The 25,959-nt window shown below is 38.4% G+C and overlaps 1 protein-coding gene across 1 annotated transcript in view; it reads left to right on the top strand.

Annotated features, from left to right (window-relative positions):
* Positions 1–25,959, top strand: part of ARHGAP18 (Rho GTPase activating protein 18) — a 134,466-nt gene that overhangs the window by 51,496 nt on the left and 57,011 nt on the right. Inside the window, exons 2-4 of the mRNA XM_001168191.8 lie at positions 16,676–16,878; positions 20,081–20,316; positions 24,594–24,657. Coding sequence (XP_001168191.2) covers positions 16,676–16,878; positions 20,081–20,316; positions 24,594–24,657 — 503 coding nt within the window. The remainder of the gene's footprint in view (positions 1–16,675; positions 16,879–20,080; positions 20,317–24,593; positions 24,658–25,959) is intronic.

Here is a 25,959-nt window from a genome sequence, read left to right as displayed (position 1 = left end):
GATGATTCTCTTGATTCTTACTGAATCACCAAACTGAAGAACTTTATCATATGTCAGATGTTACTGTTACCTATAAATAGAAAACTCAAAATATATTGTTCTTCTTTTTACCATGACCTAGGGGATTAGAAATGGAAAGTGAAAAATTTTAGTGTAAGATTTGTCTGCATCCTCCACCCTGATGTCCACACAGTTTCTCACTAATTTTGCTGATTTAAAATTATACACGTTGCATGCCATCATTGATACCTTCTGCTTAATCAGTTTTTCAGTGTTTAAAGCTTAAGGATTCTATCACTTTTATGGTTTTTTTTTCATTTGAGGTGCCTAAGGCAATTTTATTTTAATTTTTTTGTAATCATAAAATTCTTTTCCAGTGCATCCTTAAACAGATCTCCAAATAACAAAATCAAGACAAAGATTCTGTGGTTGAGGTATAAGTTGGGACCCAGAGAGGTCCTTGCTTGCCACTTCCAAGGCAAAGTGGCAGGTGAAATTATGGCTTTATAGGTGAAAAATCACTACTAACAAGTTAGTGCAATATGATTTTTAGAAGGAGAAGAGACAAGATATTGTCATTCCTTTTGTAGGATGTATCAGCCATGCTCACACGGTGAACAGTAGACCTGAAGATATGCCACCTTCTCTCTTCCAGTAGTAGTTCCTTCCCACACTATACAGTGATAATGGTGTAAGAAACACTTTTTCTGGAGACATTAGTATGGGCTAAAAATGATGACAACACTTCAGGTGGGAATAAGAACTTATTGGAGATAAGATGAGTGACCGTATACTATGATTCATGGAGCAATAGCCCAAAGTAAGGATTAGGTGAATGCTTAGGAGGCAGCTAATAAATGTCGGTCTCTTTTCTGTCATGCATACTCCATCGCTTATTGCAATTCACTGATTAGGGTTTAAAATGGCAAAATGAATTATGCAAAAACTGTTTCTGCAGGAGGGTCTGTGTTGCAGCCTAATGCAGCACAGATGGAAAGATCCTCTTTTAATCATTGTTCTCACAACACTTGGAAGCTTTTTGAGGAATAAGCACTCAGAAGTGGAAGTGAATGGCCTTCCACAGTAAATGAATTCCTTCTGCAGAGAGGAACTGAAATGTATTTTGCGATGCAGATGGTTGCCCTGTGTTTGAATACTCATCCTTGTCATTTGGGATTCATGCTTAGAAGCAAAATGTCTCTTGAAATACTTGAGTTTAGATGATTCCATTGGAGAAATTACTCCTGTCCAGTCTGGCCCAACATGTATTAAGTTTTTTTTTTTTTTTTTTTAATTTCAAAAATGGTGACAATGAGTGTGTAAAATGCCAGCTCACTCCAATTAAGAAAACATGCAAATTACCTCTCTTTGATCTGTAGTTACTACTGAAGAGACTAAACTAGTTACTATCCCCTTTTATTAGCATAATATTAATGCAAATGATCAGCAAAGCCTTTCTTAAAAAGAAACGAGAACCATGGAAAGCAATTAATAACAGTGCTAATTTCCTCAGGAAGCAAAAAACATTTATGATTAGGCTTTTAACTTTGGTATCTGTGCCAAGGACTTCCCACCTGGGCCTAAATATGTACCTGTTTTTAAAATTAATGTCAACTTGGAGCTTTCATTTGCAGAGTAAGAGCCAATCTGAAAAAGGCCCAATGGAAAAATTTCAGAACAAAGATGATATGCTATTATCTGTAGGTACTTCATGATTTGGATGTCAATAAGAATGTGTACTTCAGGTTGTATTTATAAGACATTGCTTTTTAAAATACAGGGGAAAAAAGTAAAGGAGTAAAACTCATTGGCCAACTCAAGGTATGATAAAGGACTGCCTTAAACTTTTCCCAGGAGGGGATTAATATAAAGAGGACACTGATTACTTCTTTATTTGCTCAGAGGAAATGGGCTTAAGTTAGAGGGAAATAAAATTGAATCAAACAACAGGAAGACACTGTTGGCTCTGGGAGAGCTTTATTAAATTAAAATGAGGCATAGCAAAAGACTGGAATCTCCCTTCTCACCTCCTCTTACTGTGCTACTGATTTTTTTTTTTTTGAGACGGAATCTCGCTTTGTCGCCCAGGCTGGAGTACAGTGGTGCGATTTCGGCTCACTGCAACCTCCGCCTCCCGGGTTCTTCAAGCGATTCTTCTGCCTCAGCTTCCCAAGTAGCTGGGATTATAGGCGCGCACCACCATGCCCAGCTAACTTTTGTATTTTTAGTAGAGACGGGGTTTCACCATATTGGCCTAGCTGGTCTTGAACTCCTGACCTCGTGATCCACCGCCTGGGCCTCCCAAAGTGCTGGGATTATAGGCATGAGCCACCGCACCTGGCCTACTGTGCTACTGACATTTTTAAGCACTTTTTGGCATCTTGTCCTTGCCTACGTTTAACTTGGCAGTGAGCACTGCAACACCTGTTGTTTGTCCCACTCATATGGTGTGAAGCCAGGCTGCCCTGTATTACTGTTTCCCTACATATTTTATCTCCTCTATCAAAATGTAGATTCAGAGATCAGTGGTAAAGCCCTGTGCTTCTTTGGACTTCAAACATCAGCATGTATAGTTGCCTTGCAATTAATAGGGAGTCAGTAGTTGTTGAATGAATGTGTGAATCACAGCTTTAGTGATCTGTTTATTATTAACAAGCAAGAACTCAAGTTCTATAGTATCACTCCATCAAAACATTGAATCGTTGGCTTCATTCCAGTTTCACTGTTTTTTTCAGTGTCTCCTGTGTTACTTGAAATGGAAAATGTATATTATGTGGGTGAAGTTCCTTTTAAAACCATAACTGCAATGATTTTTATAATAAAACCTAAGTGCATAATTCTGATTAATATCTGTAATGAGAGAAGACCAATGAATAAATGTAGGCATTGTCCAGTAAAACTGTATTCATAAAAGTATTGCATTAAGAAATTAGCATTTCTCTATTAGATTGGTTGGCGTATGAAAGTATGTTTAGAGTTTAACAATATTTGTCTTATAAAAACTGCATTTTACTTTACGGAACTGGCTTTTGCAAATAACTGAAGTCATTCATGAGGTAAGAGCCTTTAATAATTGGCCCTCAAACACCTGAGTTAAAAAAAAAAGAGCAAGAAAAAGTTCTAAGTCTTTGATCTTTACCTTAGAGTATCTGACAACCTTGATCTTTCTGTAGACTTATCCTGGCAAGATGGTAAAGGAAGTTCTATTTTTGATGCTGTCATCTACACTGGCTTCCATGGCTGTGATACAGCATAAATACTGACTTCTGCCCTGGAGGATATTACATGCTCTTAATCCTTTCATCATCTTTTATAACTTTATGGTCTCTACAGGCTCTGTTTTCTTTTCTTTTCTTCTTTTTTTTTTTTTTTTTTTTTGAGGGAGTTTTGCTCTTGTCACCCAGGCTGGGGTGCAATGGCATGATCTCAGCTCACCGCAACCTCCATCTCCCAGGTTCAAGCAATTCTCCTGCCTCAGCCTCCCGAGTAGCTGGGATTACAGGCATGCACCACCACACCTGGCTAATTTTGTATTTTAGTAGAGATGGGGTTTCTCCATGTTGGTCAGGCTGGTCTCGAACTCCTGAGCTCAGGTGATCCGTCCTCCTTGGCCTCCCAAAGTGCTGGGCTTACAGGCGTGAGCCACCACACCTGGCCGAGCCTCTCTTTTCCGTTCAATAGCTCATTAACTAATCTCTTCTGAAGTGATGGATTTCTGACACAACAGTTCTTTCTTCCACCTCTCTTTCCTGACAAGCAGGGGCATGGGTAGCTCAGACCTCTGCTGAGGTTCAGTTGAGGTCCTGGGAGCCTTGGCCAGTGCAGAATTTAGGGCTCAGGAAAGTGATGTAGCAGACAGCATTTTGGGGAGAAGTAGAAATCAGTCAACTTGGATCATTTCTTTATAGGAACTGGGCAGAGAGGAGGATCCAGGTGTGTAGCGATGGGAAAAGTAGAGGAGAACCAGAGGGATGGAAATGGAAGACTAGAGGCGGAAGTCCTTGAATGGGACACTGATACAGAATCAGCTTTCTATAGAGTGCCAAGACAGCGTTGGCTGTAGCTAGCGGGGCAACGCTTGAGGCCATGAACTACTTACGCTCTTCTTCAGCTGTTTCAGATCCCCACAGGGAATGACATTTTGGAACCTGATGCCATATTGCTTTTGGTTAAGTGGGAATTTTGCTACTCCATGTGAAAAACAGGTAAGCAGTAGGCTAGCGTAAGCCTGGTAATGAGCCCGAGACTAAGGGTTGGAAAGTAGAGATATTTCTTAAGGATCAGGACAGAAATTAAGCTAGGACAGGGTCATAAACTTCCAGCTTGTGGGATTTAATCCGCCTAGAATTTGATGTGTCTGTGGGTGGCATTTGCTGGAGCTCAGTATGCCCATATTGTGCTAGATGATGTGGCATTGCACAAGAATGGCATTAACTGTGCTTCCTTATTAAAAGTGTTTTTCTCTACCGTCTACCTCTCCTCCCCTCACCTTTTTCAGGTTCCCACAATCCCTTCCTGTAAAACCTTTGTCCGTCCCTCATATTCATGTTAGGCCTCACTGCCCTATGAGCTCTGTTCCTATCCTCTAAACAAAGCTCAGTGGCTTTTACTGAAAATGCTTGTTTTTGTGAGGTGTGTGTGTGTATGTTTTTCCAGACAGGGTCTCGCTCTGTCACCCAGGCTGAAGGGCTGTGATATGATCATAGCTCACTGTAGCCTTGAACTTCTGGGCTCAAGGGATCCTCTCACCTCAGCCTCCTGAGTAGCTGGGACTACAGTCACATGCCACTGTGCCTGGTTAATTGTTTTATTTTTTGTAGAGACAATGTCTCACTATGTTGCCCAGGCTGGTGAGTCGGATTTTTTTTTTTTTCTTCAAATGTTAAGGTTAAATTCCCTGCCCTAACCCACAAGTAGCTTTTTGCATGTGGAAATTGTCTTTAGTTCTTGTTTTATATTTCATGTATCTTTTAGGCTGCTTGCATTCACATCTGTCATGGGCTCAGCATTTCAAACATGCTAAGAAAAAAGTGGCTTTAGATAATCTCACTTAAGAAAGATTGTTTTGTAGTAGTATTCACATATTCTACTTTGTTACTGACTGCTGAAGACATTTAGTAGAAAACATAAATGAATTGTTTCTAAGCTTGGCTAAATTATTTGCTTGGCTGGAAGTTATTTCTCCATCCTCTCTGTCCCCCTAGTAGAGCTGACTTTTAGTACCTTGCATATAAAAACACTTCCCGGCCTTCCATACTTACCAGTGGAGCATTGTAATGTTTGAAGTTGATTTTGAGCTACTCATAAAATTACAGTTATAGCATAAAGGAAGCAGTTTTCTTTTTTCCTATCTAGGTATTTACCACAGAAGTGCTGCTGTTTTTAATTGTTCTATTACTATTTACCAACATTACTTTATAAATATCTTCTCCATTTATATTTTCTAACATAAACACAAATCTCCTTTCACTTTTAATATTTTCATCCAGTGTTTGTCTGTGTTTTTTCTTTTGCTGGCTGGTGGAATGTTGGTTTTATACTCCCCTACTGTCATTGAGATATGAGATGATTTCTCTACCTTATTGCAGTGGATAATCACAAAGAACTGAGAAGAGTTTAATAATAATGCCCATGTCTCTTTCATAATATGGTGTGTATGTAGCTTTCGTTATTATCAGATTTTTTTTTAAATTCACCATTGCCTTGTGTTGATGTTTTTATTAGCATGGAAAGTTATATGAAAGTCCTACTGAAGGGCAATATATTTGCTGTAGGAAATAAGGAAAACCACGATTATATTCAGTACTATTCTAACATTAAATTTCAAAACATTGTTTATAATTTTGTGTTATGTCAACAAGTATTTTGTTAGTGCTTATATCATGACAGGTATTATGAATCAATAGCAACTTTTTATGAACTGAAGGGATATCAGAGCATTATAATTTATAAATCTGTAGTCAGTCAGCAGCCAGAATGAAATTCCTGGATGATATTTAAGTACTTTTCTTGGATCCCAGATCTTGAAGCATATTAAGTCTTATATGTGAGAGAATTTGTATCTTGGCGTAAATTTATCTGTATTGCATGTTTAAGGTGTGTTGGCAAACTGTAGTGATGAGATTCTGAAGTAATAGAAATTACGATGGGGGAATTTTGAATGACCAGTTCAAGAATATGAGGGGAGGTGGAAAAACCTTTAATCTTCACTAGTGAATCTTTCTTCATTTCATCCCTGAAAATGTCTTCAGAACTTGATAGATTTCTCAGAAAGGAAACAGGAGCACAGCTTTGAAACTGAAAAGGTGAAGAATTTGATTTGGCGAGAACAATAAAAATGAATGGGTAAAGGTTGACAAAAATTTAGATGTGATCACTACCTCTGAAGCTACATGATTGCTGTGAAACAAGAACTGAGTACTAGACAGTTGTTCTGAGGAAGCTGGCCTCCATCTTGGGAAAGAACAACTTTAATAATGGACTGCGAGGGGGCTTCAGGCAAACCCTGGAGAACTTCAGAAACAGACCAGGGGAGGGGCAGGGATGCCAGGAAGGGTGTCTCAGTCTGTCTGTGCTGTTGTAACAAAATGCCATAAACTAGGTGGCCTATGAACAACAGAAATGTATTTCTCACAGTTTCAGAAACTGGAAAGTTCAAGATCAAAGGGATGGTGGATTGGGTGTCTGGAAGGCCTGGCTTTCTCACGGATGGCACCTTCTCACCATGTCCTTCACATTGTGGAAGAGGCGAGGCTGCCATCTGGGGCCTCCTTTATAAGAGCATGAATCCCCTCCCTAAGGGTTCCATTTTCTAATAGCATCTCCTTGAGAGTTAGGATTTCAGTATATGAATTTGGTGGGGAATAAGTAGCATTTAGGCCAGAGCAAGGAGCTATAGATGTTAACCTCAAATTATTGGTCTAAATCTCAGGAAATGATTGAGCAGGGGATGACTTGAGAACGAGTGGATAACAGTGGCAGAGAGGAGATGAAATTCTTACTGAAGAAGGAATGGTGAACCACCGCAGGGCCTGAGGAGTGTTAGGGACAATCCTGAAGTAAAGGCCATGACCTGGAGGCCTATGCTGGAAAGAGTTGTCTGGGCCACTAGTTCAGTGAGGAACTGGAAAATTCCACCCATCACTGATGCTGGTGTCTTTTGTCATCTACCTCACACTAAATGTTTGAAGAGCTTGGTTAAAGCAACATCTGTGATAAGGCACCCAACCAGAGAGTAAGGCATTCAGTAAATATTTATTTGTTTTAAAGATTAAAGTGATGAATGGAATTATGGAATGTGTGCTTAAAAAAACTCTGAGCCGAAACTTGTTTGTAATTTAATATTAGTTACAATCTCATATGAAACCACAGCCCTTCCTTTTGTATGTTTCTGTTTCCTTTAGGAAACCTACTTGTAGACTAAACATCCACAAGTAACATCATGGAGACATAGAACATTTACCTTATTAATTTTAGAGTTTCCTAATGACTGATTTCTTTACTATCTACTTTTCATCCCTCTCTCTTACTTCTTTGTAGTTTTGTGCAATTAAATAAGAAATGCCTTAGAAATTATTTTAGGGGCAGTAGTACTTTAATAACTGAACAGTTCACCAACATCTGCTATGGCAGTTTGCTCGAAGCCAGGGATACTAAGAGGAAAAAAAAGAAAAAAGAAACATGGATTCTTGCCCCCAAGGAACACATAATTTAATGGTGGGGACGCACGCACAAGCAGATCATCACAGCGTAGGATGTGGTAAGGGATGTGGGGAGGCTGCAGAAGCAAGCTTATTCCAGCCCCACAGAGAAAGGTACTGAGATATGAAATTGAGTAATGACAGCTGGAAAACAGATCAAACTGGAGAGCCTATGCTCCAAGTGCAAGGTAGCTACTGGTGTTTAATTTCCAGGTGGCTCTACAGCTGGGCAGAACAAGAAAAAGATAGAGGGTCCTGGAGAAAGAACATCAGGTCCAGGGTATCAGGTGGATGCAAGTCATGGTGACAGATAATTGAATGAAGTGGATATGCTTTGAACTAATATTCCAAGATCGTGAGATTTTTATGTCAAAGTCCCACTACAGATACCTTCATCCTTGTCTTGGAAGATGATTTTGACATTAAAATCCTAGGTTCCCATTTGGCTACTTGTTGAGCTGTATCTCCAATTGAGGAGGAAAAACTGCTTCCTGAGAGATTTGGCAAGCTCAGGAACAAAGAAGATCTCACTTCTACCCAGAACCAGAGCTCTAAAGCAAGAAACCTATGTCTGGCCAGTGATAGTCTACTATTTTCCCGTATATGTTCCTTGTGTCTGTATCTAAAAAGGAAGTGAGTTTTTGAAACCTGCCTCGGCTGTCTCCTGCCTTTCCCATATTCGTTTCGTTCTAGGCCTTCCCTCCCTTTTTTCTACCAGACCTGGTGGTGGTTACTATGTCCCTATTCTTTTAGTGATGTCAAGAAGTAGAGTGAGGCAAGGTGCAGTGACTCACGCCTGTAATCTCAGCAATTTGGGAGGCCTAGGTGGGCAGATCACCTGAGGTCGGGAGTTCGAGACCAGCCTGACCAACATGGAGAAACCCTGTCTCTACTAAAAATACAAAAAAAAAAAAAAAAAAAAATTAGCCAGGTGTGGTGACACATGTGTGTAATCCCAGCTACTTGGGAGACTGAGGCGGGAGAATAACTTGAACCCAGGAGGTGGAGGTTGCGGTGAGCCAAGATCGCGCCATTGCACTACAGCCTGGGCAACAAGAGTGGAACTCCGTCTCCAAAAACAAAAAACAAAAAAAAAGAAGACGAAGTAGAGTGAAAGCCGCAATGATAAATAACAAACAAAAAACCCAGCACCTATGAATTGGTTGTGTCATATATTTCTCTAAAAGTGATGAAGCCAAGTTTCCAAAGCTAGTTCTTAACAGTGTCATTAATGGGCTTCTCTTCTCAGTTTTGCTTAGGTAATGTGACATAAACAGGATAATCAGGTCATTTGCTTATTGTTCTGCTGAGGATTTTTTTTTTTTCTTTTCTACCCACTGTCAAAAGTGAGTAGCAAAAAACAAAGCAAAAAGTGGGTGAACACTGAAAAACTATAAAGCACTATACAAGATGTTAAGTGACTTTTTTTTTTTTTTTTTTTTTTTTTTGAGACAGAGACTTGCTCTGTTGCCAGGCTGGAGTGCAGTGGCATGATCTCGGCTCACTGCAACCTCTGCCTCCCGGGTTCCAGCAATTCTCCTGCCTCAGCCTCCAGAGTAGCTGGGACTACAGGCATGCGCCACTACACCCAGCTAATTTTTGTATTTTTAATAGAGACGAGGTTTCGCCATGTTGGGCAGGCTGATCTCAATCTCCTGACCTCGTGATCTGCCCGCCTCGGCCTCCTGAAGTGCTGGGATTACAGGCGTGAGTCACCGCACCTGGCCGCGACTTTTATTTTTAAAGAAAAGGAAAGCTGAAAGAAATAAGTAAATTTCATTTTTTCCCCAAAATGAAAAGGGTAAGATATGCAAAGAGGAAAAGAAGTAAGTTTCTGTGAAATTCAGTACATCCTTAAGACTATAGCATTTGAGTCACAATAGATTAGATTCTTTCTCTGGGTTCTGATGGTTGCATGGGTGTGTGTGGGGTGAGTGATGTGGTATTGCTTTCTAATCAGCTTCTTACTGCCTTCAGGCATTATCAGTGTTCTTTCTTCCTGGATGTCAGAGCCACTTCTAATAATGACTGCTTTCAGCTAAACAACAGTAGGCATTCTCTTCGAAGGGGTAAAAATGACTTGGGTCATTCGTAGGCTGCAGCTCTTCATAGTCATTCAAATTCAGCGTATTCTGATGGACAGGGCCATTACACAGTATTAATAGCTTTACCATCTCACCATGATAGTGATTACAGTAGTTCTTTAATATCACTGCTGAAATGAGAGAAATCTACACGAGAAACATGCTTTTTTTTTCCTAACATAGAGATAATGTAAAGACACAGTATTAAATTTTAAAATTTCAAAATTTACAAAACAAAGTTTCTTAAAAAACAGAATATTTAAAGTTATGCCCAGCATGACACAATTTTTTTTTTTTTTTAAATAGAGATGGGTGTCTTATTAGTTGCCTAGGCTGGTCTTGAACTTCTGGGCTCAAGCACTCTTCCCACCTCAGCCTCCCAAAGTGGTGGGATTACAAGTGTGAGCCACTGTGCCTGGCCACAAACCATATTTTAGAAAGTGCACTGGACAGGCACAGTGGCTTACACCTGTAATCCCAACACTTTGGGAGGCTAAGACAGGAGGATTGTCTGAGGCCAGGAGTTCCAGACCAGCCTTGGCAATACAAGGAGACTCTGTCTCTACAAAAAGTTAGCCAGGTGAAGTGGTGTGTGCCTGTAGTCCCACCTACTCAGGGAGGCTAAGTTGGGAGGATCGCTTGAGCCCATGAGCTTGAGGCTGCAGTGAGCTATGATTGTGGACTGCACTTCGGCCTGGGAGACACAGCGAGACCCCATCTCAAAAAAACAAAAAAATTGAAAAATTAAAAAAAAAATGCATTGGAAAAGAATTCTCATCCTTTTTAAAAAAATATGGTTTGATTTTTAAATGTATTTTTTTCTTGATAAATGTAATGGTCATTTGAAAGTGCAAATTATAGACTGTGTCAACAAGATTACTTTTGCCTTGGCTATACGCAATACAAACTCAGAAAGATTGATGCATCTGGGGAAAACAAAGTAAATCCTACCCTTTTTAGTCTGTTTGACATATTAAAGTGACCACTGAAGAAGAAATGAGGGCATTAATCTCGATTCTATCACCGCTTTGCTGGGTAAAATTGGGGAAGATTTAACCTTGAGGCCTCATTATCTCATCTAGAAAATAATGGGATAGGTTTAAATCTCTGAGGTGCAATAGCATTCTAATGTTTACACTTCAATACATATGGCTTCTTCTAAAATATTCTTAGTCATTATGGTTTATATGTCATGATCTGAGGAAGAACCCCCACCCCACTGCCTTTTTTTTTTTTTACACATTAAAACAGAACGAAGCCAAAACAAAAATAAATTTTATTCTTCTGTCTTATACTGTATGTATATCCCAACTCAGTCACTTCTTGTCCTGCATGGAAATAAAAGTGGGATAGGGAACATGAAAGAAAGTATATCCTTTTTAGAAAGGATCTTATAAGAAAACAAAACAAAACAGGTGCTAGGATCAGAGGTCTTCAAGAAAGCTGACTTTGGGGCACAAAAATGCCTTGAAGGGTCAGAAGCAGGAGACAGACTGGATAGAAAGCATCACGATAGGACTTTTAACAGGGTAGGGAACACAAGGTAGAAATTGGACCAGATAGTTAAATATACGAGCTCAGAAGAAACATCCTACTTACAAATAAATCTGCCCTGAAGGAGTTTTAGGTAGAGGGTAGGGATGACAAAGGCACATTAAGGCAATTTTCAAATATACTGGCCAAAAGGGGATGCCCAGAGAGAACTTCTGCCCCTTACACATAATGGACACCAGCAAATGATTAACAATATTGGCAAGGGAGGGGTTTTTTTAAAGACATTTTAATTCTTTGTCATTATAGTATAAATTAAATATGGATATATTGGAATAAGTCCCAGTTTTTGTGAAAAGATACAGAACTAAACAAAAACAAAGAAATAAGTCCAGTCACTAGGAAAGCAAGTCTGTTTCTCTCGGAGGACTTTCTGGAGTTTTGCCCATAGAATTGAAATGTGCATTTTCAGACCCATTATGTGTTGTTTTTGAGAATTCTTAAAACAGTGGTTTTCAAAGCGTGGTCTGGGAACACCTGAGGCTCTCCAGACCCTTTCAGGTGTCTAGGAGAGTAAAACTGTTTTCATAATAACGCTAAGATGTTATTTGCCTCTTTCACTCTCACCTTCTCATGAGAATACAGTGGAGTTTCCCAGAGACGACATGAACTGTAATATTGTAAAAGATTGAACGCAGAAGCAGATGTAAGAATCCAGATGACTTCTATTAAGCTTGACATTAAAGGCAGTTTCAAAAATATAAAACAGTGCTACTCATCTCACCATTTTTATTTGAAAAATGGCCTTTTTAATGTTATCTATGTGAAGATGTTTATTCTTAAGTGAATAGCATTTAAAATTTTTTGTTTCTGCGTTTAATATTATAAATATCAGTAGATATCGCCTACATAAGCCAAAGCTCTTTGAGGGTCTTAGAACAATCTTAAGTGTGTAAAGGAGTCCTGAGACCACAAAGCTTGAGAATATTCTAGAGGGTATGTGATTCCTCTAGACCTTATTAAACAGTGGGAGGGGCAGTTAGCACAGCACAAATTTACCTAGGGGACCTTTTTCATGGTTACCTATGAGGCACTTCAGTAAGAATTTTCACAACAAACAAAGCAAGCAAGGCCATTGTTATTCTTCCCATTTTTTAGATAGGAAAAGTGAGGAGTAGAGAAAGTGAGTGATTTACCAAAGATTGCAGTTAAGTAGAGCTGGAATCATTTGGTACTTAGACTCCCAGTTCCATATGTTTCCATTTCATTTTGCTGACTGAGCTGACTGCATTGATAGCAGAATAAATCATCAATCTTCTAGCTGACCTCAGTATAATCAATGGCAACCCCCACCTCTTTGTAAAGAAAAAATGTCAGACCAGTTTAATATTTGCTATGACAAAATAAATAACAGGCATTATTACTCATACCCTGAACGATATCAGTGCCTTTGAAATTCACTGACCAGGTGGAAAATGTATCACGGGAAAATGGGATAGCACATACCTTGGGAAAATACAACAAAACAAAGCCCTCATTTTTGTAAACAGAGCATGGAGGACATGCTAGCAAGATGGAAAAGAAGATTCCAGGAAGGCCCATCAGGGTCTGTAAAGTGAATATTTGCTTGTGATGTGAGTGTTCATGGTAAAAAAGGCAAAATGATTATACTCTGGTGTATTGGAAAGAGCGTGACTTGTACAGCAAGCTAGGAAGCGATTCTTTATAGAGCAACTCTGGCAACTTCCTTTAGAGGACAGCGTCTAGTTCTGTCATTATAGTTGTAAAAGGTGAGAAATGCGGGAGCTTCTGAAGCATATCCGTGGCACGATTAGCACACAGAATTCAGGAGGGGGAGGGAGGAGGGAGGAACTTGGAATAATTACTTGCTAGAAAGTCAGGTAGGGGTCACTGGTAGTTGCCTGTGGTATAAACTGTGTGTTTCTTTGATTTCAACACCATGTGTCAACTTGGATCTTTTGGAAATATAAAATATTTCTGCTCTGTACTTCATTACATCTAGCAGATGTTGCTTTATGTTTTTGAACCCCGTTTGCAGAATGAACATGATATCATATAACATACTCCTAAAAACAGAAAAGAGGAAACCAGTTAACTGGCCTCTTAGCAGAACAGTTTTAGGAAGGTCCAGACTTTTAGTCACTGCCTGTCTGAAGTACAAAAGTAGAATATATTCTACAAAGAAAAGAAGTAACACAACATGTTCATTGATGTAAACTGAAGGAACGTTCACTTACATTTTTAGACAAATTAAAAAATACGTGGCAGGTTGACCAAGGAGGGTAGTCTATTACTGAATGGCTGTCTCCTTCCCACTCCTCATCCCCTCTTATTTAAAAATGAAAATGTGTTCTTGCAGTATTTACCAGTGATCAAAAAAAAAAATACGGACAAAAGAAAAAGAAAATTCCTCTTTTCCATGACTCAGTATTTTTAGGTTATCACAAACCTATTCAGCTTCTGAATCTTATTAAAGTCAAAATATTGAGTCAATTCATCAGCACTAAGCTATTCAATTTTTGCTTTATGCATGTTTTGAAAGCAAGGCTTGATATAGATGGTGTATTTATGTAACAATGGTGTTACTCAATGACCTTGCATTTTTCTGCACATGCTATCTTAATGGAAATTTACTGGAAAATTCTTGCCAGAATAAACACATTCCTTCAGGAGTGAAAGGCTTAATGTACTTCTAGTTCAACTGCACCTTTTTCCCTTGAGCAGATAAACCCAATTATTTGGCGTTAGTCATTATACTTCACACAGTTTACAGTACTTATTGTGGTCTCACAGGGGGGTAAGAGTTAAAGGAGACAGAAGTAAGGTGGTCAATTTCACACTATGAGAGAGAAAACAAAAGGATAAGGCATCTGTCTATTTGACATGCAATACGAAAAATGAATCTGGCAGTCATCTGTAAATTAACATTAGCTATCCTGGTAAGGCAGAAGTAAGGAACATGAACAATACAGATAAGTTGAGCTGCTGAACCAGAAATTTAAAAATATATATTTTTTGTTTTTAAGAGAGGGATGACTTTCTCATTTACATGTTAATTTAAGAATCAGGAGTGAAAACTCTACAAGAAAAATACTGGCTATGTAGTGGCCATTGGGGCCGGATATGGGGACCCAGGTGGAATACAGAGATGTAAACAGGACGATTGAGGCCAGGGAAGGAGGAAGTACCCCTTGAATTAAGGGATGAAGAAGGCAAACAATGAACAATGGAGACTTGAGGAAAGAGATTCACAATCATGTCTAGACTTAGGCTTGTTGGCCCCTGTCCTAATTCCCACCCATCGCCACCCCAAGGTTGCTACTGGGGAGAGAGTATAGTGATTGTTTATTCATGTATGCAACCAGCATTAATAAAGTTTGTAATCAAGGCAGGAAGAATCATCTTTAAAGGAATAAAACTGGCTTATTAGCATATTAAAGCTAAGTGCTCAGTTATACTGCATTTATTTGCAGCAATAAACAATTAAGTTCCTTGCCTTTTTCTAACCAGTTGGAATTAAGCTGCTGGATAGATCCGCCCAGAGTTTAGTGACCCTCTCCCTTATGTACTATTAAAATCCTACTATTTTAAACAATTTTGGGAAAGGTTAGTTTAAATGTGAATGTTCACACACTATTATTTTGTTGTAATTTTAAAATTATTTTCAATATGTACAGTAAGTAAAACCAATCTGGCAAACAAAGAATTACTTCCTGGAAGTCCTTCTTGAGAGAAGCAATCTGAAAATGAGAATAGCAAAACAGTTATTCAACTATTGTCCTCACTCAAATTGTATTCTTTAAAAATATTTATTGTTAGTCCATTCTCACGCTGCTTATAAAGACATACCTGAGACTGGGTAATTTGTAAAGGAAAGAGGTTTAATTGACTCACAGTTCAGTATGGCTGGGGAAGCCTCAGGAAACTTAAATCATGGCAGAAAGGGAGGCAAACACACCCTTATTCACATGATGGCAACAAGGAGAAGTAACAAGCCAAAAGGGGAAAAGCCCCTTCTGAAACCATCAGATCTCATGACAACTCACTCACTATCATGAGAACAGCATGAAAGTAACTGCCCCCATGATTAAATTACCTCCTGTTGGGTCCCCCCAGGACTCATGGGGCTTATGGGTACTACAATTCAAGATGAGATTTGGGTGGGGACATAGCCAAACCATATCAACCGTATATAAAGGAAAGGCATCAAAGCTGAAAAATTTCTTCTTTTAAGGAATCAGGCATGGTTTTCTCTATAAATAATAATAAAACAAAAAATTATTATTTTATTATATATGGTTTTTATTATAAGCTCCTTTAATTCAATTTTAGAAGTAGGTAAGATATGAATTATAACAAAAAACACTGTTTACTTGAAGTTATATAAATACTCTTATTTATTCAATTTATTCTTCATAGATAATATCTGAGAGAGAAATGTTTGAGGTAATTCCAAGCTATTCAGAATTGCTAATAAATGAGTTTTTACCTCATTTTGGAATTTTTAATACATATAAATCATGGGTCCATTTATAAAGATTAGAAATTTCTTTCTACAGTAGATTATAACAGCAAACTTAAATCATCCTATTTATATTTTGATTTCAAAAATAAAATGGAAATTCAAATACTGCTTCATCGGTTGAAGATATTTGCTGTATAAGAGTTGACTAAGTTTGGTTTATGAATATAAATGATAAACACAAAAATTATATAAAATTCATTCCCAATTAATAGTCTGTAATCAAGATTTAATGTGTTGCTTTTTAAAAACAAAGTTTCAGGTTTAAATGAGTCTTATGCCTGGGTGTGGTGGCTAATGCCTTTAATCTCAGTGCTTTGGGAGGTTGAGGTGGGAGGATCAGTTGAGGATCACTTGAGGCCAGGAGTTTCAGACCAACCTGGGCAACACAGCAAGACCCCATGTCTGACAAAAAAAAAAAAAATTAGCTGGGCAATATGGTATATACCTGTAGTAGTAGCTACTCAGGAGACTGAGGTGGGAAGATCACTTGAGCCCAGTAATTTGGAATTAAAGTGAGCTATGGTCACATTGGTGCACTTGAACCTTGGCAACAGAGCAAGACCTTGTCGCTAAAAAATATATTTGAAAAATGAGTCTCCATTTAATGTAAATGGAAAAATAATTTACCATGTTGCTATTTGTACTTCCCCATACTTTTCTGTGGAGCATGAAACTGTTTATTCTACTAGCATATTATAATCCATAGTAAACAGTTCCAAAATATATATTCCTTTAGTTTTATTAAGGAGAACTTAAGGAGTTAATAAATTCTCCAGCTTGTTGCTGTGATGTTTTAGAAATTATACTGCTTCCTTTTGTACTAAAATAAACCATATGTTCTTTTGAATTTACAGTCGCAGATATGGCCAGTACACTATGAACCAGGAAAGCACCACCACCAAAATTATGGAGAAGCCTCCGTTTGATCGATCAATTTCCCAGGATTCTTTGGATGAACTCTCTATGGAAGACTATTGGATAGAACTAGAAAACATCAAGAAATCTAGTGAAAACAGCCAAGAAGATCAAGAGGTGGTTGTTGTCAAAGAGCCTGATGGTAATAACTAACTAAATAAAGCTTTTGTTGTTTGTATATGTATTTATAGGAAATGAATGCATAGAAAGGAAGAGAACAAAAAAAAAAATTAAAGCTAGGACCACCAAAAAAAGATACTGCCTTTCAACTTGAAAAATACTTGTTTGAGGCAGATTTATGGATGCAACTGCCAGATACAAGTGGCATAAGTAAGTTAGCTTAGTCATAGATATGGCTGGAATGTTGTTGGCTAAGCTCACTGTATCATAGCTTTTTAGAGTTAGACTTCATCTTTGAAACCATCTAACCTCCCTTTAAATTTCTTCTGTGATGTGGTAGCCACATTGTCATTTGGTCTCTAGTGAGTGCAGATGGTGATAGAAAGAGCACTGCTTTGCAGTGAGACTGTTTTTCCAGTGGTCAGTCAGCTTGAGTTCTTTTGATCTTTGTTTTATTGATTTATAATCTGCTGTCCTCTAACTTTGACTCTCTTGCTGTAGTTATGCCTTTGGGACGAACAGAAGAAGGCTCTTCTATTTTTACATGATAGCCTTTCATATATTTGAGAATATTTATCTTGTTCCTAGCCAAGACCTTTCTAGAAAGAAAATTCACATAAACCAATTTTTGTGGGTGGTTTTCAAAGACCTGTTGTGGTCCTGGCTATTTTGTCATTCAAAATATAGTTCTCCAGATTGGATGCAACGGCTCATGTTTAGCCAACTAATCTAAAAATATAGAGTTGGACAGTAGATGGTGGCATTACCGTTTTTAGCTTCCATATTTACTTCTTTCTTGTATTTGGTGCATAATTTCTGTAGAGTCACTTTCCAGCCATATTTCCCATTCTCTGCTATAATATTTGATATTCTGGGAGAAACATGTAAAACTTTACTTAAAAGTTTTTTTGTACCGTTTCTTTTAATCTCTGAAATTCAAGCAGTTGCTAAGTTTTTCATGTCCAATTCTCTTGTCTGTTGTATTAGCTTTCTTTCTATGCCTTGTGCCATCTATACATTTGTAAATATGTTTATATAAGTTGATGTATAAATGCCAAAATGTGAGAGCCCCAGTCAGTGCTTTGTGATCCACTAATAGAGACTTCCTTCTCAACACAATGACTTCTTAACTAAATGACTTAGGATCTAATTAAGTAGCAAAATCTATATAAATAAGATTTTTTTCCTTGGCTACACATTGCTTGAAAAATCTACCAACATTAATTTAAAAAGAAGACTTGGGGTTTTTTCTTAATTTAATTTCTTAGATCTAAAAGAACACTACAGTTAACTTATTCTTTAACTTCTTGTTATTTTTCTCTCATTGTTTCCCAAATATGATACCAATAAAGTCAAGCTTATTTGTGATAATTAATAGTATCTCTCACCCTTTCTTTCTCCATGTTTCAAGATGGAAGTAGCATACTAGTCTGCTGAATAAGGAGAGAATATGTTTGAGAAAGCAGCGTTTAAGCCTGATACATAGAAGTATGTCATTAGCTGTTTGATAAGTCTCCAATACTCATTAGAGTCATTGATTATTATGTATTATGTGATCATCAAGAAGATTGGGAATGTTTTCTACATGCCCACACCTTTTCTTAGACTTTAAATTGTTTAAGTTTTACTTCTACTTTTTAATGGAAAAAATGACTCTACATAGTAATCTTGTTTATTTTCCTTGTTGTGTAACAATATCAGGTTTTTTTTCTGGCAATCTGGTTTTATACACCAATACTGAGTTCTACTTTAAAAGCATAAATAATAATGGCTGACTTTTGTTTGATTTTTTTTTTTTTTTTTTTTTTTTTTTGAGACAGTCTCACTCTGTCGCCCAGGCTGGAGTACAGTGGCACAATCTCGGTTCATTGCAAGCTCCGCCTCCCAGGTTCAAGAGATTCTCTTGCCTCAGCCTCCCTAGTAGCTGGGATTACAGGCATGTACTACCATGCCCAGCTAATTTTTGTATTTTTTGTAGAGAGGGGGTTTCACCATGTTGGCCAGGCTGGTCTCGAACTCCTGACCTCAAGTGATCCACCCACCTCAGCTTCCCAAAGTGCTGGGATTACAAGCCTGAGCCACCATGCCTGGCCTTGCTGACTTAGTTTTTATGCTAGTAAACTGTTTTTGTTGTCTGGTGTGCACAGTGCCTAGCACTGGCTTATGTCTCTTGAAGTCAAAGTTATTAATACTTGATTTCTGCCGTCAAGAAGTTTATATAGTATAGAAAGACAGACAGGTGGGACTAGGTGCTATACCATGTGATACAGTCTGTCTCAGGGCTTTTCAAAGCTCCTTCCATATAACATTCTCACCTTTGGTTATGGCATAGCTGGAAGAGGTGTGCTTTAGTTTACAGATCAGAAAACAGAGTCAACTTGAGGCTAAGTGAGTTTTCCAAAGAGACTTGGCTATCAAGTTGCAGAAATGGGGTACAGATCCAGGTCTTTTGTGTCCCAATTCATCGCTTTTATTTTCCTCTATAAATATGATGGTTGGAAAGAATCCATTCTAATTATCCTTCTGCTTTTAAATAACTTTCATTAGATCTTACACAATATTTGCATGAATATTTCCTGCTTTCAGTGTTTTGAATTGATTGTTGTTTGATTATCTTCCTATATAAGCTTTTTTTGCTGGATATATTGTGCTTTTAAAAAACATTGTAAAAATACATAATCTGATGTGCTGACTTGGAAGATTAGAAAAATTAATTTGAAATTGATTAGTTCCCAATGTTCTGATGCTGTTAACTTCTTTGCTGCACTTCCTGTCAGCTACAGTGAACAGAGAAAACAAGGCTTTCCATAAATTAGTGTTGGACTCTGAGGTAGTACTGAATTTAAGCCAAGAAACTGGGCTTAATATATAGCCCCAGCATTGACTTCCTTCTGTAACTTGATGGAAGTAAGTTATCTTTTTATTCTTTGCTTATCTCTGGAAGGGGAACAGTATCATCCTCTGGGTTAATCTGCAGGGAAGTTATAGAGGTTAATTACATGTGAAGTCATTTAAAAATTTTAATTTACTATATATGAAATCAATCTAAAATTTGATGTCATTGTGGCTGGAGTGTATGGCAGTTGTCCAAGTTTTAGATAATGATTCTTAGCACTGTGGTTTGGTTACAATAGAAGAGTTTTAGTAAGAATTTTTAACAGCTTAAAAAATGTAAAGTTTCATATATTTTGTGATTTAAGTACCACTTTTCTCTACTGTCTTAGAGGGAGAATTGGAAGAAGAGTGGCTTAAAGAGGCCGGTTTGTCCAATCTCTTCGGAGAGTCTGCTGGAGATCCACAGGAAAGCATGGTGTTTTTATCAACATTGACGCGGACCCAGGCAGCAGCAGTTCAGAAGCGAGTAGAGACGGTCTCCCAGACCTTGAGGAAAAAAAACAAACAGTACCAGATTCCTGACGTCAGAGACATATTTGCTCAACAGAGAGAATCGAAGGAAACAGTAGGTTTTCTTTTTTGATGTTAAGGCAAAGGAATAATTGCTTATAATTAATTGGATCAATCTGGTTTAATTCAAATGATTAAAAATGTAATGATCACCTATTCTATGCCAGGCACCAAAGCTCTATGCTTGCAGGAAACAAGAGAGACTTGCTTCCTGCCTTTCTGGAAGTTATACTGATGGGGCAGAAAACAAAGCTAGTTAAAATTCAGCATGATAATCCATGTATTAGGAGAAGAGGGTGTCCTTGGAGCATTCCAAGTGACTTTAACTCCACTAGGGGTGACAGGGACAGCTTCTCAGACAACGTGACTACCAACAGTTACTTACAGAAAAGTAGGATTAGGGTATTCTTCCCTATCTATTAATGCTTGTAGGAATATTTGATTTTTCGCTAGACTGGTTTGGGGATGGATGAAGTAGAATGTGAGGGAGCTAATTGCAGCTGAATTACAAAGCAGGAACTTTGAGACATGAAGTAACTTCTCCTTTGTGGTGTTAAAAGAAAGACCTTAGACAAATTAAATTTAACAGAATTTAATTGGGTAAAGAATGATTTGCAAATTGGGCAGCCCCCAGAATCACAGCAGATTCAGAGAGACTCCAGTGCTACCGTGTGGTCAAAGAAGATTTATGGACAGGGAAAGGAAAGTGATCTACAGAAAATGGAAGTGAGGTACAGAAACAGCGAGATTGGTTACAGCTTTGTGATTGCCTTTTTTGAATATGGTTTGAACAGTTGGCCACCTTTGATTGGTCAAAATTTGGTGATTGACACAAGTACGTTACAGTCTGTTTACACATCCAGTTAGGTTAGAGTTCACTATATACAGAGAAACCCTTTAGGATGAACAGAAGATATGTAAGGAGGGAGCTTTAGGTTAAACTTTAAGGTGTCTAGCCTTAGCACAGTGACAGCACACAAAAGATTGAGTAAATATTTGTCTAGGTGATTAACTTATTAATAAAAGCTGTGGGGTCTGGTAGAGACTGTGGGATTGATGAATGAAGAGAGGTATCAGAGAAGGCATGATAAAAGTTTGAGAGGCTGGGTGTGGTGGCTCACAGCTGTTATCCCAGCACTTTGGGAGGCTGAGACTGGAGAGTTCGAGACCAGCCTGGGCAACATAGCAAAACCCAATCTCTACAAAAAGCGCAAGAATTAGCTGGGTGCAGTGACATGTGCCTGTAGACCCAGCTACTTGCGGGGCTGAGGCCAGAGGATTGCTTGAGCCCTGGAGGTCGAGGCTGCAGTGAGCTGTGTTCATGCCACTGCACTCCAGGCTGGGTGACAAAGTGAGACTCCATCTCAAACAACAACAACAACAACAACAAAACAGTACAAGAACTGTGTGGCTCAGATCAGTGCTACTCAAATAAGCCAGTTGGTGGATTGCCTATTACTTACCTGTAAGGGCATCAGGAGCTTGCACAGAATATAAATGATCCTTTTTTCTTTCATCAAAAAAGTCTTGCTGCCAGAAAAAAGGTAAAAAATCAGCGGATCTAGATGGTGTTCTTGAGGTCAAAGTTGATTTACATTCTGGCTTGAGTGCAATCTCGGCTCACTGCAACCTCCACCTCCCAGGTTCAAGCAGTTCTCCTGCCTCAGCCTCGGAGTAGCTGGGACTACAGGCGCACGCCACCATGCCCAGCTAATTTTTTGTACTTTTAGTAGAGACAAGGTCTCGCCATGTTGGCCAGGCTGGTCTTGAACTCCTGATCTCAGGTGATCTGCTTGCCTCAGCCTCCCAAAGTGCTGGGATTACAGGTGTGAGCCACCGCACCTGGCCAGATTTTAAGTAACTTGCTCAGTGTCCTGTAGATAGTAAACCCAAATTTGTTTGACTTTGAAGTACATGCTTTTAACCAGTCTCTATCCTGGTATATTTGCATTTTGTACATGATTCTGACATTAAGCATCCTGAATATGAGATTCTATTTACACTATAAAAGATAACAAAAATTGAACGATTATTTATTTTAAAAAAGGAATGAAAGGGTTTATATTTAAGGTATCTTCCTGTCATGTAGACACTCTTGCTTTTTGTAGACATTTTATTCGTGCAAGAAAGCCCTTCTAGCTGCAGATTGCTACTCTCTTTGCGTGACCAATTTCGAATCAAGTCCAGTCCATCTTATAGGAGTTCTGGGGTCATTAAATTGCTCCAGGCACTTGCTTAAGTTAAGCACTGCTTACCACCCAGTGGTAATTTGGGATATCCACTTGTGTTAAAGGACTGGACTGGTTTCCAGCTGAAGAAAAATGAATGGTAAGGAAATTTAGTATTATGACATTTTCTTCCCAATTAGAGAACCCTCACTAAGGGAGTTAAGAGGAAGTGAAAAGGGGGAGGGAATAGAGAGCTGAGCCTAAGCAAAATATAAATTGTGGGATTTCTGCCAGTCTCCAAGAGGATGTTGCTACTTGGTGCTAGAAACAACATTTTTCCAGCAAGTTTCTGGCAGTGTCACAACCACATGGTTTGAATCCAAGGTAATTGGTGGATTGTATCATCTGATGGAGTCATTAAGAGAGAACTAGCAAAAGGAAATTAAAATAATGTTAACTTGCTTACACTGCATGCCTTTAATTGAAACACTGCCACCCATTAGAAAAGTGCTTTATCTCCCCCATGCCTCAAGCAAACTTGGGCCAGCCATCTTCACTTGCAGTTCTTCTACTTTTGAGTGAGTGTATATTCAGCTCTTCCATGTTAAATGCTTCCTCATGAAGGCCTTGCTGACACTAGGAAATATAATGCAGAAATGAACACCATCTGTACTGCCATCTTCAATTGCTAAGGAAAATAATTCCGACCACATGCTCCAAAATATGTGTTCTTTTGTGAGACTGGAATCACTCTGCTCATTGTGCCATGCAGGGCCAGCCTCTGCCGGCTTGTGGGAGGAGGGAAGGAGAATGGGACTGCTCTGTGCTTCAGGGGATTAAAGTGATGCTGGATACCCACGTACCACTTCTGTGACTTGGTAGTCACTGTAACACTTTCCTGGGTTTTCCCCATCTCTAAGTGGTGCATTAATAGCCTAGACGTCCGTAGCCTAGTGCTTCTCTAGGCTCTTTTTAGACTTCAGGTGGAAGATGGAAGTCCTTCTTGGACAACAGCTTGAGGTGAAATGTGTGGTGAGACTACAATGGCCACTTTCTGTCTGAGATAAAATACAGTAGAATTATCAATATTATTAAAATAATTTGAATAGACCTCTTTCTGTGGTTGATCCAGACTCTCCTTCCTGACCTCTGAATTCCTTCTGAAGCCTTACCTAGAAAGAAAGAAGTACTCTCTGGCCACATTTACTGCTGAGCAGAGTCGGCCATGGTTTACCATCTCCATAAACCTTTGGAAGGCCCCATTCCTTGGGCGTCACTGCCCCGACCCCTTGAAAACAGGAATTCCTTCAGATGTTTTAGGTCTTATTGCTGGTTTGGTGATTTAGTTACTTATCTCACATTTATTTCTTGCTTTTTTTTTAACTTGAAGAATTTCTGTTTTATTAGGGACATGTACTTTTATAGTTTTATAACAGCATGATTGAGATATAATTCACATACCATACAATTCACCCACTTAAAGTGCACAATTCAGTGTTTTGTAGCATATTCACAGTTGTGCAACGATCACTACAATCAGTTTTAGCACATTTTTATTGTCTCCAAAAGAAAGCCTGTATCCATTAACAGTCCTTCCCCATCTTTCCCTCCCTACTCTTAGGTGACCATTAGTCAGCTTTGTGTCTCTATGGTTTGCATATTATGGTCAGTTGCTATAAATGGAATCATAGAATATGTGGCTCTTTGTGACTGGTTCCTTTGACTTAGCATAGTATTTTCAAGGTTTATTTATGTTGCAGCATATACCAATACTTCATTTCTGTTTATAGCCAAATAATATTCCACTGTACAGATAGACCACATTTTGCTTATCCATTTGTCAGTTAATAGCTACTACTAATTTTTTAACATGTTTGTCCTTTCTCCTCCACTCAATAGTAGCATTCTTGATGACAGGGACACACTCATGACTTTTTAAATATTTCCCACTGGGCCTACTATTGTCTCTTACAAGTTGTAGGTAATAAAATATTTTTTGGATGATTGCTTGTTGATTATTACCTTAGTGCCCCTTTTTCACTGTGATTATTATAATTCTGAGTACATTTCTTGTACTCTAAAGATTAATAACAAAATTATTTACAATACCATTTTCTCTGGTTTTGAGTTGGAGATGACTAAATGGCCTGTTTTCTGTTTTTAGGCTCCAGGTGGCACTGAATCGCAGTCACTTAGAACAAATGAAAACAAATACCAAGGAAGAGACGGTATGTTGAACCTGTTCTCTTGTTTTTTTTCCCCCCTTTAATTAGTATAACAGTTACAGTCTTATAAAACATTACCTTCAATTCTAGTAAGCAAATTCTATTAAAATGCTAATGTAAGGTCTCAAGTGGATCATTATGTGAGGCTGAGCATATAGCTGGCCTTCAATTTTCTTTTAATGTGTATTCCTATTTTCTGACTCAAAATGCATATATGTATCTTCCTGAGTGCTTATCATGTGCCAGATGCTATCAGGAGATGTTTACCTCATTTAATACACTTGAAAACCATGTAACGGTTATTGTTCTTAACCCATTTTACAGATGAGTGAACTGAGGCTTAGAGGTGTGAAGCCACTTTCCAATGCAACACAGCTAGTCCCTGAGCCAACGAACTTGCAGCATTGTTCTTAAATCACAAGCTCCTGATTCATAAATGGGGTAATTTTTTAGATAGTGTAGGAAAACTTTTTAAAATAGTTAAGATTTTTATGGGCAATTGATTATAATTCTACTTTTCATGTTTCTCTGCTAACATTTGTTATTTCAGATTTGAATTAGAAACTCGAGGTATGGAAGAAAGTAATTTTTTTTTTTTTTTTTTTTGAGGTGGAGTCTTGCTCTGTCTCCCAGGCTAGAGTGCAGTGGCATCGTCTTGGCTCACTGCAACCTCCGCCTCCCAGATTCAAGTGATCCTCCTGCCTCAGCCTTCCCAGTAGCTGGGATTATAGGCATGTGCCACCATGCCCAGCTAATTTTTTTTTTTTTTTTAAGTAGAGACAGGGTTTCACCATGTTGGCGAGACTGGTCTTGAACTCCTGACCTCAAATGATCTGCCTGCCTGGGCTTCCCAAAGTGCAGGGATTACAGGTGTGAGCCACCATGCCCAGCCAAAAGTTACTATTAAGGCTTTATTAGTACTTACTAAGAAAGAATTTATAGCTGTTTCATTTGTTTACAGAAAGGGAAAATATTCTAAGTGAAGTTAATAGATTTAAGCTTAAAAATGTAGTCCTTAATTGTTATTTAACAAACTAAAACAAATATGATTTAAGTTTATGTTCCTAAAATTTAGCAACTGGAGTGTTCATGCCATTAATAGTGTTGCATTTGGTTTGGAAGTAGTAGTGGGAGGGGTATTAGGTAAACTGTGGAGGACTGAGGAGTGTTCCCAACATTCCTATAAAAATCCTATATTACTCAAGATCATATGGGATCTTTTCCTTCCATACTTTTCTCAGAACTTCTCTCTGGCACCCCTGCCTTAAAGATAATATGCATGCACATGTATATACACGCATATAT

The sequence above is a fragment of the Pan troglodytes genome, chromosome 5 (genome assembly GCF_028858775.2).
Source record: "Pan troglodytes isolate AG18354 chromosome 5, NHGRI_mPanTro3-v2.0_pri, whole genome shotgun sequence".
In the NCBI taxonomy this organism is placed as follows: Eukaryota; Metazoa; Chordata; class Mammalia; order Primates; family Hominidae; genus Pan; species Pan troglodytes.
Note: the sequence above shows the minus strand (reverse complement) of the source record. Positions and strands in the feature narration are given on the sequence as shown.